The 15,114-nt window shown below is 40.2% G+C and overlaps 1 protein-coding gene across 1 annotated transcript in view; it reads left to right on the top strand.

Annotated features, from left to right (window-relative positions):
• The window catches only part of GLRX3 (glutaredoxin 3), a 31,634-nt gene extending 22,751 nt beyond the window's left edge, over window positions 1–8,883 (top strand). Inside the window, exons 8-11 of the mRNA XM_061635642.1 lie at window positions 272–324; window positions 4,821–4,860; window positions 4,941–5,033; window positions 8,614–8,883. Of these exons, the coding sequence (XP_061491626.1) occupies window positions 272–324; window positions 4,821–4,860; window positions 4,941–5,033; window positions 8,614–8,664 (237 nt within the window). The 3' untranslated portion in view covers window positions 8,665–8,883. The remainder of the gene's footprint in view (window positions 1–271; window positions 325–4,820; window positions 4,861–4,940; window positions 5,034–8,613) is intronic.
• The last annotated feature ends 6,231 nt before the right edge of the window (window positions 8,884–15,114 follow it).

Raw genomic sequence — 15,114 nt, 5'->3', positions numbered from 1 at the left:
CTGATGGTGAAGGGCAGGGGATGGTGAATCTGTGGCCCTCCAGATGTTGTTAGACTACAGCTCCCATCAGCTCCAGCCAGTGATGAAGAATGATAAGAGCTATAGTCTAACGGCATCTGGAGGCTCACAGGGTCCCCACCCGTGGTGTAGGGAAAGGTGCAAAATACAAAGATAGCATGTACATGTGGTATAAACCTCTAATGAGGACTGCAGAATGCCACATATATGCACTGGAAAATAATGCTCCTCAGAGGGTGTTTTTTTATTGCAGATGGCAAAGTGTGGATTCAGCAAGCAAATTATAGAAATTCTAAACAATACTGGGTATGTAAATATATTTTTCTGTCTTTAAACACATCTATTCTTCAAATAAGAACACAAATATATAAGAATGCTGCTGGATGAGACCAAAGTGCCATCTAGTCCAGCATCCTGCTCTCAGTGGTCAACCAGATGCCTATTAAATGTCCACAATCCAAACATGAGTGCAGCAGCTGTGATTCCTAGCAACTACTATTTGGAGGCAAACTGCTTCCAATGCTGAAGATGCTTATTAGCTATCATGACTACTAGCCATTGATAGCTCTTTCCTCCATGAATTTATCTAACTCCTTTGAAAGCCATCCAAGTTGATGGCTGTTACTACATGTTGTAGTAGCAGATTTCTCTGTCCCGAATCCTCAAATACTGATTTTCTTTGGTCGACTCTAGCTTCTAGTATTGTGAGAGAGGGAGAAAAACCTCACTCTCCGCTATCTCCACACCATGTATAAGTTTATACACTTCTGTCATGTCTCCCATCTTGTTCACCCCTTTTACCCTGAAAATAAAAAAGCCCCAAATGTTGTAACCTTTCCTCACAGGGGAGTTGCTCCAGCCCCTTGATAATTTTGGTTGCCCTTTTCTGAACCTTTTCCAGTTCTACAATATCATTTTTGAACTGTGGTGACCCGAACTGTACACAGAATTCCAGGTGGAGTCATGCCACAGATGACATGATGATGTTGGCAGTTTTATTTCAAATCCCTTTCCCAATGATTCCTAGCATGGCATTTGCCTTTGTTGCAGCTGCTGTGCACTGGGTCAGTGTCTTTATCTAACTATCCACCATGACCTCAAGGTCTGTTTCCTGGACAGTCACTGCCCGTTCAGACCCCATTACTTGCAAAAGTAATCGCTCCTGCTGGGAGGAAGGGTGGGATATAAACCAAATAAATAAATAAATAAATCAGACCCCTGACCAATGCTCTCATATTACTGAATTACAAATGGTACATTGTAATTTCATTCTGTATGATATTTATTTTGAAACACTGGAACTAAAAATTATTGTAAGGTGACATTGGTTTTATGTTGGGAAATGTTTGTAAGAAACATAAAAAACTGAAACATGTTGATTGCATAAGTATTCAACTCCTGCGTTGCGGAAGCTCCCAGTTTATATAGATGAAAGGAATTGCCCTATCAAGGACACAAATACTTTACCATTGGCCTCCACCTGTGAACCGTTAAAGTTGCTGCCACGTTGTCAGGATAAAAACCCCACTGCTGAAGGATCATTGGTCAGGCTGTGGATCTGAAGGAAAATGAAGACCAAAGAGCATTCTACAGAAGTGAGAGATAATGTAATACAAATGCATAGATTAGGAAAAGAGTACAAACAATATCCAAGTGTTTGGATATCCCAATGAGCACAATTGGATCAATAATCAGGAAGTGGAAGCTACATCACACCACCCAGGCACTGCCAAGAAAAAGGCGTCCCTCAAAACTCAGTGCTCAAACGAGATTTGTGCGAGAAGCCACAGAGAGACCAACAATCACTCTGAAGGAGCTACAGAGTTCAGTGGCTGGGAGTGGAGTAATGGTGCACCAGTCAACTATATCAAGAGCTTTGCATAACACTGGCCTATACGGGCGGGTGGCAAGAAAGAAGCTGTTACTGAAAAAGGACCATCTGAAAGCATGTCTGGAGTTTGCCAGAAAGCATGGCAGTGCCCAGCTGCGATGTGGGAAAAGGTTTTGTGGTCAGATGAGACCAAGATAGAGCTTTTTGGCCAAAACGCAAAAGTGCTATGTGTGGCGCATCTTGTTACAATCAAAGGAAGAATGGATGGAGCAAAATACAGGGAAATACTGCAAGAGAACCTGATTCAGTCCACTAAAAAACTGAAACTTGGAAGGAAATTCCCTTTTCAGCAGGGCAGTGATCCCAAGCACAAGGCCAAAGCAACATTGAAGTAGCTCAAGAACAAAAAGGTGAATGTCCTACAGTGGCCCAGTCAAAGTCCTCAATCCCACTGAGAATCTGTGGTGCTCTTTCAAAACTGCAGTCCACAAGCAACGTCTAACCCACCTGAACGACCTGGAGCAACTCTGCCAAGAAAAATGGGCCAAAATCCCTCCTACACTGTGTGCAAAGCTGGTACATACCTACCCCCAAAGACTTAAAGCTGTTATTGCAGCGAAAGGTGGCTCTACCAAATATTAATGTGTGTGGTTGAATACTTATGCAAGCAACATTTCAGTTTTTAATGTTTCTTACAAACATTTCCCAGCATAAAAACCAATGTCACCTTGATTTGAGTTTCAGTGTTTCAAAATAAAATATACAGAATGAAATTACAATGTACCATTTGTAATTCAGTAATATGAGAGGATTGGGCAGGGGTCTGATTACTTTTGCAAGGCACTGTATATGGTTAGGATTTTTTTTGTCCAGTATGCATCATTTTTGTGCTTACATTGAAATGCCTTTTCCATTTTAATGTCCATCCAGTTTGGAGAAGTCCTTTTTGGAGCTCCTTGCAAGCCCCTCCCTTTTTTATAACAATTCGGTATCATCAGCTAACTTGCCCACCTTGCTGCTCATCTAACTATAAAGTTAAAGCACCAGTCTCATCACTCATTCTTGGGAGACCTCCCTTATATTCCTCTGCTGTGAGAATTGCCAGTTATAAGAGGATCTGTCCCCTTATCCTATGACTGCTGAAGTCTCTCAAGGGTCTTTGGTGAGGGACTGAATAGAAAGCTTTTAAAAGTATACTGGATCCACCATTATCCTCATACTACGTGACACTCTCACAGAACGTCTGTAAGGTTAGCTTGACAGGACTTGCCCTTATGGAAGCCAGACTGGTATTTCTTCAGCAGTACACATTCTCTACGCTTTGTAATTGTATGTTCAATAATACTTTCCACCAGTTTTCCTGGAAAAGATGTTCAGCAAACTGGCCTGTAATTTCCTGGATCTCTCTCTCTTTCTCTCTTTTCCACCCCCCAATCCTTCTTAAAATTTGGGGCTACATAGGTTACTTTACAGTCCTCAGTTAAGAAAGGTGATCTTAGGGGCAAGTTACATATTTTTATTAGAAGATCAACATTTTCACATTTCAGTCATTTAAGAACGGGGGGGATGCCTTATGGACCCAGTGATTTTAGTTTTTAATTTGCCAATAAGGTCTAGAACTTTGCCTCTTGACCCTACTATTTGCCTCAGTTCCCCATTTCCAGTTCAGACATGGGGAGCTGCCCTACATCTTCAACTTCTACCGTCGTCCTTTAGCACATCTTTGATTCCCTTGTCATCTGAACGTCCTTCTTCTGTGCAGGTTTCCTGCTTCTAATGTATTTAAGGATTTTGTTGGTGGTGTTAATGTTTTTTAGTGATAATGCTTCTTGACTTCTTGTTTTATATCCCTTACTATCTGCTTGTATTTCTTGTGCCACAATTTGTGTTCCTTTTTTGTTCTCATTTGGACAAGACTTCTATTTTTTGAAGGATAATAGCTTCCTTGATTCTGCTCATTAACCATGCTGGCATCCTCTTGGCCTTGGTGGTATTATTCCTGATTGGCGCTACCCATTCTAGCTGACCCTGTTTTATTACAGTTTTGAATACAACTGCCAGGCATCTGAAAGATTTGACTCTCTTGACTTTCTCTTTCAAATTCTTTTTTACTAAACCTTTCATTTCCAACCTCCTTTTTAACAACTTCTTCCTTTTTAGAAGTTTCCCGTTTTGAAGTCAAATGTGACTTGTGTTGGCATTCCTTGGCAATTGTCCATTACATATATGTTGAGTTCGATAGCGTCATGATCACTGTTGACGAGAGCCCCTTCTTGATTGATGAAGACATTAAACTGTCCAGTTGCTGCTTCTCCATGGCTTTTGTGTCTCTAACATTTTGTCTCCCCTTTTTCCGTTTCCATCCATTCTCTACCTATTGCTTTCTCTTAGTGTGTTTCGTCGAGGTGGTGATTGTGCATGTTTGCAGTGTTTCTGGCCCTGATAACGAGACGTCATACATGCTGGAAAGCTACTTCCATGTGGCTGCATATTTTGCATCATGATCAATACAGTGAACATTGACCACATGATAAGCAGATAGAGGAAGGGGTAGAGAACACCTTCACTGAGCTGGGCACTTTGTTGCTCCTTCTCCTAGTCATAACTGATTGGCACCATCAGCACTCTCATCAATGCAAGAGCTTCCCTTGACTCTCCTCTAGGCTCCCGCTTTGCCCCACAAACAACAGGATATCATCCAAGAACAACATAATGTTCTGTTTGCATTTGTGGATTGGCCTCTTTTATCTTATGTAATAAATATTCTGTCTCTCTTTATTGGGATAGTTCAACAATACGTTCAGTATTGTAACACTACAGTATTACCAGCTCTTTTATTTCTATTCTTTTTAAAGACAATAGCTGGGATCCCTTTTATGTTGATAAATAAGTGATAGAAATACGTGTAGCTGAGTGAATATTCCTAGCCTGCACAATAAAGGCTTGTTTAATATATATTTTTCTTTTTTAGTGTTGAATATGAGACTTTTGATATATTGGAGGATGAAGAGGTATGTTGTTTGCTTGCCCTTCTGTTCATCAGTTTAGAAATCTACAGTGTGGAACGTTGACTGAGGATTATTTTCCTTAGGTGCGGCAAGGATTAAAAAAGTATTCAAACTGGCCAACCTACCCCCAGTTGTATGTGAAAGGGGACCTTGTTGGAGGCCTGGATATTGTTAAGGTAAGGAATCAAATATCAGTTGCCAAGCGTGTATAATCCTCATTCTTAAAGAGAAGAAAAGATTCTTAACTATATTTTGTTGTTAGAGATGTATCTCTTTGGTTGTCTATTGTCCACTAGTCAAAAAACATTTCATTCTGGTAAGCATTTAACGTGACTTTTTTCCTCATGTTTGAGGTATGATCCTCACTGTTTACAGAATTTATCTGCTGTTAACACAGTAACAATAGTGCTATGGCTATGTGATTTTATTGTTGTAATCTGCCCTGTGCAATGTGGACAAAATTAAAAGGGCAGGATTTAAAGAAGTATTAGTATTAGTAATATTAACACTTATAAACTGTTGTTCCTCCCAAAGGCGTGCAGTGCAGCAAACATATCACTGATAAAACAATATGATTAAAAATAAAATAAAAACATATTTAGCATTTAAAAACAGTTAAAAGCATCTAAAAACATGTGATATAATACTGTTATTATGTATTCCTCACTACCCAGCCACCTCCAGTTTAGTCCAACTCTGCATTATGTCTGGTGTATATATATTTTTGGGTTTTCCTTAGTGTTCATTGTCCATACCGCTGAGCCTCTGGCTAGCTGATTCTTTCAGGTTTTTTTTTTAAAATGCACAACCTTTTTTTCTGATTCTTTTTTTAATTTGAAACTGAATGACTTAGTTGGTTTTTTCCTGTGACTCTCATCATTAGCTTAATATATTGGTGAATGGAGCCCTAAATCTCCTGTGTGCAACTGTGTTGCCTGCTAATGTAGCGCTGAAATGTGTTTTCTTGACAGCAGTCAGTTACCTTCCTGTAAAAACCTTTCTGCCCCCATGGGTGCATTTACAGCTTTCATTTGCTTCTTAGTTTTAGTTTTTGACATTGTGTTTTCTCGAGTAAGGTGATGACATTTTGCCTAGCAAACTGTCTCATTCTTGAGGAAAGGTAAGGTTTTATTGTATACTTTCTTGAAAAGGCCCAAAGCAACAAAAATGGATCTGCATTTGTTACTGCATCTTCTGATATATTTTTGTGTGTGTGCAACAAGAACAAGTACAGGCTTCTAACACCCAAATACTCTTGAGCCTATTCTTGTCTTGAATGTTTTATAGCCTATACCATAGGCACTGTAACTCCTGGGAAGACAGAATCAATAAATCTCATTAGGTTTTAAAAATAAGTTGGTCTTATATAGCTCATGTAGCCTTTTTTAAAAACACATTTATTTAGTGAAGTATTGTATTGAAGGGTTACTTCTATATTTTTTTAAAGAGTTGAGAAAATTTAGCAATGTTTGTGCATGTTAATATACCTTGTAGAGGCCATTAGGTAAATTGAGGTTGATCACATGGTACTTAAATTTAGTTATTTTGAAAGTTTTTTGTGTTGGCAGCCTTCTCTCCTCCCTTCCCCCCAAAATATCGGTAAATGAGAAAGATTGCTTTAGTAAGTCTAGTTAATGACCTATTTTCTTTCTATAAATCTACTCTGGCCTTTTTTTCTGTGTTGATCTTAATAAGATTCTATTTATGAATGTTTATTTTAGTTTCAGTATTTATCCTGGCTGCCCAATAACACAAGTTTTTCTGGATGGCCCCCAATGATAAAATAATATATTAAAAATGACAGTTTAAGCATAAAATTTCTAGCTGAGAAAGTCTTAAAACCAAATTCACAGTGTAACTAAGATACAGGGTGGAATTAAGTTCTACTGAGAGTAGACCTATTGGAATTAATAAACCTAAGATAGTCATGTTGATTATCTTCAGTGGGCCTACTCTATGTGGGACTAGCATTGAATAGCACCCACAATGTAAGGGCAGTTGGATAAAAGTTCAGATTTTAAGATCATAAAGCCTACGAGAATAAAAATGTCTGTTTTAAATGCTTTATTGATTTTAACTTTATTTTTAATGATGGTTTTATTTGTTTTTAATTGGTTTGTGTATTTTAGTCATGTTTTATGTATAACTGTACACTGCTTGGATTTTTTTTTAATAAGCAGTCTACAAATTTCCTATAAATAAACAAATGGTCTTCACCTTGAGTCAAAAAGACAATAAAGAAGGCAGCAGGCTAGCCTCCCTTTGGAGGCTATTTGACAGCTGGTGTGTGTGTGCCTCCCTGATAGCCACCTGCTTTCCTTCACTTGGTGGGGGCATTTGGGAGTAAGACCTCTGGAGGATCTTTAGGTCTGGGTAGATAAATACAGGAGAATATGATCTTTTCAGGTAACCCGGTCCAAACGAATGATGACTTTTTCCTTTTTAAAACCATAGCTAAGGCCAGAACCAGTTGCTCCATGGCAGCTCCTCCTCCATATGATGTGAACATCACTGGGTTGCGCTTTCCTGCTTCCCCCTCCCTTCTTCCTGGTGGAGACTTATAAAATGATGATGTCACACTGCCTGTGTTGTCTTGCTCAGTGTTATGGGGTAGACAGGAGGAAGAGATATGGGCCAATACTTTGGATGGCAGCCACACTTTTGCAGTGATGTATACTTTGCAACCTTAGATTAATATGATGTGCTTACATATTTGAAAAGATAAACAGGAGAGGTTTGTTAGTTGTTACCATGTTCGCCCAAATTCTAGAGAGCATGTTGGACCTGAGAAGTAAGAGACAGAGGATGATCAGTTAGCAAAGCCTCTGTCTAATGGTTACAGATTCCCCTCTGCCATGCACTTAACTTGTGGCCCATCAGACAGCTGCTACCTGCCTCATCTGCTGTATTTGCTTCTTTCTAAGGAGTCTATAGGGGTGACTGCCCACTGCCCCAGCTGGGGCATCACCAGTTATCTCCTACAATGTCTCTCTTCCCCGCTCCCCCCCAAAAATAATAATTTTGGAACAAATGGTGTCATATGCTTCTGGCAGCTGCAGCAAAGTTGAAAGGTGGCTGGTGTGCAGTGACTCCTGGCTGTCTTAGTCTCAAATATTTGAGGGGAAAAGACTAGAGTTGTCGAGCATATGCTTTGCGTGTAGGAGATCCCAGGTTCAATACCTGAAGACATCTCTTCTTCTTTAAATATATTCATGCAACAGCTGATGGGAAAGACTTGCCTCTTTTTGGGATCTGTGGTGCTATTGCTAGTGTGAGTAGGCAATGCCAGCAATCTGAACTGGTACAGGGCAGCTTATCATGCTCCTATCTGAGCCCAGGGGGAGGCTTCATAAAGGCTGTGGCTCCTTTTTTCTGTCTTGATTCTCAAACCAGAGACACGGTTATCAGTTGTAGGACTGGTAAGTCCACGGATGACCTAATGTGAATAGAAGCTTTCATTTATCTTTTTGTCCCCTTGGTAGGTATGCAGTAAAACAGCTATATGCAAAACAAAACAATAGCTTTGCTTGGGGTTCTGTCAAATCAAGCTTGTGAATTACTGCAGCCTGCCAGATGTTGTTGGACTCCAATGCCCATCAGCCTAAGCCAGCATGGCCAGTGGGCAGGAGTTGTTGGGAGTACAGTTCCCATCACATCTAGAAGGCATTTGGTTGGTGGAAGCTGAATTACAGGCTAAATACAGTTCTTCTAGTGACATCAGCCTCTGAACGTCTCTTCCTCCTCTTTTGTTTCCAGGAGCTAAAAGAAAATGGTGAATTGATGTCTGTCCTGAAAGGAGAAAATTAATGTACCACATGGACACGTTAATGAAGACCATTGGAATATAAAAAGTATGGTTAATCGCAGTGGAATGATTCATGACTTGCTGGAAGGAATAGAATGCAGGTTTCTGACTTCCTGCTAATGCTTATAAGACCATGCTACAGGTGTATGTAAATGTAGGTTTTCACCTCAAATGTAAAGTTGTAAGCATCTTCAAATTGAATTAAAGTTGGAATTCAACAATGCCAGTGTCATTCTTTTATCCTCGCTTTTCCTTCCGCACACAAAAGTGTTCACTAGTCTTAAAGAGCTCGTGCAACTCATCAGCCATTCACAGCAAAGGCTCCCATTGGCACTTGATCGTTCCCATCAGGTGCTCTGAGCATCCTGGGATGGTTTAACCTGCACTTGGAATCAGAAACCAGCCTCAGAAGGAGCTCAGAGAATACGCAGAGGTAAGGCAGTGCTCCAAATGCCATCAAGTTCCACCAGGGCAGATTGGGAACAAGGCTGTCAAGTGACTTAGTGTAAGGTGGGAAGCAGAGCTACTGAACATGCTTGAGATGACTGCTAGGAGGGAAACAAGTTGAAAACCTTGGAAGTCCTCCCAACCCTCAGTCTATTGACAGAGACTGCCACTTGCTGGTTGAAAATTATGTGTGTTTGTGTGAAAACATGCTTCCAAGTTTTCTAGTGTAATTTATATAAGTATCTATATAAAACTGCATGAAAGCTGTTCCCAGCCATATAGCTAATGCAATTCTAAGACTGTGAACAGGCTAGAAGTATGTGAACAATAGATTGGAATAAATAAATATTTATTCCTTTGGAATGGTGCTTTGGACCCTGTCAGCAAGAGAAGGGATAGATACTTGATCAATTGCACTATATGCTATGAGTCGGATTTTGTTTTTTATCTGCAGCAGTCGTGAGCTTGAAGACTCTTCTGGTGTTAAATACAACAATCTTTGATGAAGCAAGGTTCTTGGGCACAAACATTTCAATAGAAGAAAGACAAGAATTCAAAAACTTGTTATCTTGGGTAATGTAGATAATATCAACAGAAGAAGAAAACCTAAAATGGTTTTTCTTTGAACATGAAGACCAAATAGTGTAAGGGTAAGCCAGCTTGTTGACCTCCAGATGTTGTTGGACTTCAACTCCCATAAGCAGCCTTAACAATGTGCAGGCCTCTGTCTGAAGAAGTGCTGTAATACATTTAGCAATGTATTTGCTGGTTATTTTTTAAAATAGCTGGGTGAAGAGAACCCATTTTCAGTTGCGTGAGTCTGCAAAAGATGTTTTGGAGTTTTAGGTGGACATTTTAAAGCAAATCATTGCTCATCCGTAATACATATATATACATACTGCTTTTTTGATTAAAAAATGAGGTGCTAGTACTCATACCTTGGTAATACAGTTTTCAAATATTTCAAAAATACAGTTTTCAAAAGTGAAGATGGTTGACTCTATATATGGTTTATATCGGACAGGGGACCTATGGACCTCCAGATGTTGGGCTACAACCTCCCTCAGCCCTAGCCTGTATGGCCAACATAGGGGAATGATGGGACTTGTAGTCCAGCAACATCTGCATACCACCACTGTGGCTACTCCTGAGGTAATGTCTAACCTACAGCAAGCAAACTTTTGAGTAGTAAAGCTTTTCAGACTTAAGAGGCTCATTTCCAAAAAATAGGTTGCATTATTAGTCTGATGTTCCTTAGCTGTCTGCTATTTACGGCAAAGAAATAGAAAGTTAATTCTGAGAGGTATTGTTTAATCATCCCAGCAAGGCCTATTTGTGATCTAGTGCAAGGATCAAGTTCGAAGAGGCTAACATGGGAAGATTGTTATGTATGAAGCAGGTTTTGTCCACCATAGCAGTTAATGAATTCTTCCTCAAGCGATGTACCAAGGCAGAGGTACCCAATATGGTGCCTTTCAGATGATGACGGGCTTGCTGTGCTGGCTGAGGCTGATGGGAGTTGTAGTCCAGCAACATCTGGAGGGCAAGATGCTAACTATCCTGGCAGTAAAGGATGTTTTTACACTCTTAAAGGTGGGTGCATATTCCTTGTTAAATAGTATATACACACCTCTTGCTATGGGGCCTCCTACCAGGGCACTTTATCATCTATCTCCCTTCAACCCCGATTGCAAGAGCCCACCTCCATGTAATTTCTCAACTGCAGTCTAATTCTACTACACTCTGAAGACTTAGTCTTAAAAAAAAAGATATAAAACAAGGCTGCTAAAGGTGGAGAAAGCAGACTCTGGAGTTGGTCTCCCTGCATGCCATGTTGCAGCCAGACTAGGAATGACAGAACCCAAGAACCTCTTCAAACATAAATGAGATTGTTCTCTAGTGCACCATACAGGACTATGGGCTGTGCCATTCCTTTGTGATGGCCGAAGATGAGTGGTTGTTCCCTCAGTGGGAGCTAATGGTATAGGAAAATAGTTGAGAGATCTTTCTTGAGTTTGAATGGGAGAGGCCAGTAGAACCTGGGAGATGATACCTGTTGCTGTCCCCCAACTGCTGAGAGAAGGAGCATATAAGTGTTTTTATGGATTAAAGTATAATTTAAAAACTAAAAGAGTCAGTGGCTATGTTTGTATATCCTGTGCAAATTGTTCCTGTTTGCTTCTTCCCTAATGCGAATAACAAACCATGAACCCTGGCTTCTAACATGTCTGAACAGAGGCTTGTAGTTTGTTTTGCTCTAGCCAAATCACAACATGAAGTGAAAGTTTGTTCTTGGCTTACTAATTGTGGTTTGTTTATGCAGAACAAACCAATTCTGGTTTGAACGTAATACTGAAGCAGGAGTCGTGGTTTGTTGCTCATGCTAGGGAAGTGGGAAAGTGGGGTGTGATCTCTGCATTCATGGCAAACTATTTACTACTGATTGCCATGATGTGAACTGGGCCACTGTGTGCTGGAATACTGAAGGTACTCTCTATGGAAGTGATGGGACGAGATCTGCTGTTTACCCCAACTAATAATTGTAAATTAACCAATATTTTATTCTATAGTTGCATTTATAGCTCACTTTTCCTCCAAAGAGCTCTAGGTGGCATATGGTTCTTCCTCTTCCTATTTTTATCCTCGCAATGACCCTGTGAAGTAGGTTAGGCTGAGAGATGGTGACTGGCCTCAGGTTGACCAGTGAGCTTCATGGGTGAGTGGGGAATTGAAACCTCGCTTCCAAGGTCCAACACACCTCCCCAGAGGTGGAGAAACTTTGGCCTCATTGAAGTTGCTGAAGTACTACTCCCACCATTCTCGGCCATTGGCCATACTTGCTAGAGCTAATAGGACTGTAGTTCAGCAACTTTGGAGGGCCAAAGGTTCTCCGTACCTGCACTACACCATGCTGGCTCCACCTTAAATCACTACCAATGGAAACTAAGCTACGGTGGTTCTGCCCTAGGTTAATCACTGCTTGGGGAAGTGGAGAGTGCTGGAAATTATAGCAGCCATCTATTAAAGTATAAACCCAAAAGCCACTGTTAGGGCAATAATCTTTTATTAGAATTAACTAAATGATCACTAAACAGTTTATGCAGTGCAAATGTGATAGGTGCTGTAATCGCAAACTATTAGTTCTTCTCTTTTTGCTTGAATTGTTCCTGTTTGGTTGGGGCAGGTAATGATCGTAACCAATCTGGGAAAACCTCTCTTAAGGCATGGCTAGAAGTGCAAGCATCAGCATTTATCCTATGAAGTGCATGGAATTCCTTTGCTGCTAATGCAGCCTTCCCCAATCTTCCAGATATTTTTGGACTCCCACTTCCATCAGCTGGCATGGCCAGTCAGTGATTGTAGAACTTTTAATCCAAACATCTGGAAGACAAACCTGTCTTAGTGATATATGTAACTAGACCTCACTCTAATGTCTGGAGGTACTTTTTATTATTTAAAAAGTGAAAGTCAAAGTCTTGAATCCAAGGCCAGGAAAGATTCAAACACTGCAGCCTGCCTTAACACCTGTCTCCAGCACCCCCTTGGGATGGATTTTTTTTGGGTTCATACTGGCAAACCGTTCCCCACAAATGCATTCTGTGCTTCAGTTTGGGATCTCATTCATCTTTCTACATACCTAATGAACTAGCAGATCTTCCACAAGCTGGCTTTGCCTTTTGCTACTAGCATACAGATATTCAACAAGGTATTACTCACTGTGTCACATATAGCTGAATGCAAATGTATTTATTTATTTTATTTATTATTTAATTTGCATCCCACCCTTCCTCCTAGCAGGAGCCCAGGGTGGCCAACAAAGCGCTAAAAACACTTTAAAACAACAAAAACTGATCTTAAAATACATTAAAACAAATCAGCGTTAAAAACATTAAAAAAAACAACTTTAAAAAAGGGTTAAAAACATTATTAAAAAACATATTAAGCAATTCTAACACAGACGCAGACTGGGATAGGTCTCAACCGAAAAGGCTTGTTGAAAGAGGAAAGTCTTCAAAAGGTGCCGAAAAGATAGCAGAGATGGCGCCTGCCTAATATTCAAAGGGAGGGAATTCCACAGGGTAGGTGCTGCCACACTAAAGGTCCGTTTCCTATATTGTGCAGAACGAACCTCCTGATAAGATGGTATCTGCAGGAGGCCCTCACCTCCAGAGTGCAGTGATCGACTGGGTATATAAGGGGTAAGACGGTCTTTCAGGTATCCTGGTCCTGAACTGTATAGGGCTTTGTACACCAAAAGTAGAACCTTGAACTTGGCCCGGTAGCAAATGGGCAGTCAGTGCAATTGTTTCAGCAGCGGGGTGACATGTTGGCAATACCCTGCCCCAGTGAGCATGTAAGTCATCTTTTATTAAGCAAATATAGAGTGGCTTTGTTGTTCAGAAGATGGTCTTAAATTTTACACTGATTTATATGTAAACTGTTGGACCAGATACAGCCTCCTCCTGTCTTTCTGGTGTAGTAAGCAAGAGCAATACACAAGTTCTACTGGGGAAAAAAATTACTGTAGGTAGGAGTGGGGAGAGTGCCTTCATCACATGTTTCAAAGCTCAGGCACAATATATGCATTAAAATTAAGCAAAGTAGGATGAACTTGAAGTACAAATATTACAGAGCTGAAAAAAGTTCACTAGTTTGAGTGTGACAATTAGAACTGGATGGTTTAAAAAACAAACCACCCCTACATTATAGACATAATAAAAATAAGTAGGAAGTGTGATATTGGGAAGAAATGTGATACGCACTATTTTGGGCTCCCTGATACCAATATAGATGGATTCTGGAATTTCCGTGGTAGCGCTCATCTGATTATTTTATTAATTTCATATACATCTGGAATATTTGTACAGATGTGTGCTGAATCTTCGTGGCATTAGTACTGTTTCTGTAAATCTTTTTTATTTACATAACTCCATTCTGTGTAGCCTAATTTTTCTTATGAGCTGGTATCATTTTTATTTTTTGGTACTGGTAATAATTTTTTGAAGGGTAACTGCCTTACTCTGTATTTCTTTGCAAATACTTCTGCTGTGTTTCCACAAGAGGGTGCTGCATACCACCATTCTAGAGGCAGCGTCAAAGCCACATGCATGCAAAAATATCTCTTGCCATGAGATGTCAGCATTGGATTGTTTGTGCCCAAAATGTGGTCCTTCTCTGTGTGCTAGGAAAGACCAAGATTTAAAGCTTGAGGCCTTCATTTACTATGACCATAACAGTAGACGAATACCAAATATAAACAGCTGCTAAGTGAGATTTTAACCTGCATGATGGTTTGCAGCTCTGCCCTGACATTATGCTCTGTAAAACTGTCCCTTCTCCCATTTCTTTTTAACAGTGGCACTTTTTTAAATTCTCAGTTTGTATTTGCACTAAAGGGCAAGTTACTGCAGTGGACTTGATTGTTCTGTAAATATTAATATTTGCTTTGCTTAATTTTGGGGAAATTAGCAAAAAAAAGTGCCAATATTATCTCACTTGCTTAGAGGAATGAGCAATATGCTGTTCTTTCTTCTACGTAAATAAAAAAAGAACAGCCTAAATAAAAAGAGATAGCATGTCACATTTAAAAGGTTTGGGAAATAAAAAAGCTCTTCCCTTGGTCACATCCACACTATACATTTAGAGCACATGGCTCCCCCCAAAGAATCCTGGGAACCATTAATTTGCTAAGGGTGATGGAGATTGTATCTCTGTGAGGGGTAAACTACAGTTCCCAGGATTCTTTGGGTGAAGTCATGTGCTTTAAATGCATGCTATGGATGTGACCATGGGATCAAAGTAAGCACAAGACAAATGTGTCTGTGGAGAGAGGTCCACCCATGGAGTGCCACCACCATGAGGGCCCTTTGTCCAGTCATCTGCCAATCTCAGATGGTGGAACTACTCAGAGAAGGGCCTTGGAAGATGATCTCAGTGCCAAAGTGTGCAATCCTTCAGGAACTCTGGTCCCAGACTGTATATGGAATGAAATATAACACTAGGAC

Source organism: Rhineura floridana, chromosome 7 (genome assembly GCF_030035675.1).
Source record: "Rhineura floridana isolate rRhiFlo1 chromosome 7, rRhiFlo1.hap2, whole genome shotgun sequence".
Classification (NCBI taxonomy): Eukaryota; Metazoa; Chordata; class Lepidosauria; order Squamata; family Rhineuridae; genus Rhineura; species Rhineura floridana.
Note: the sequence above shows the minus strand (reverse complement) of the source record. Positions and strands in the feature narration are given on the sequence as shown.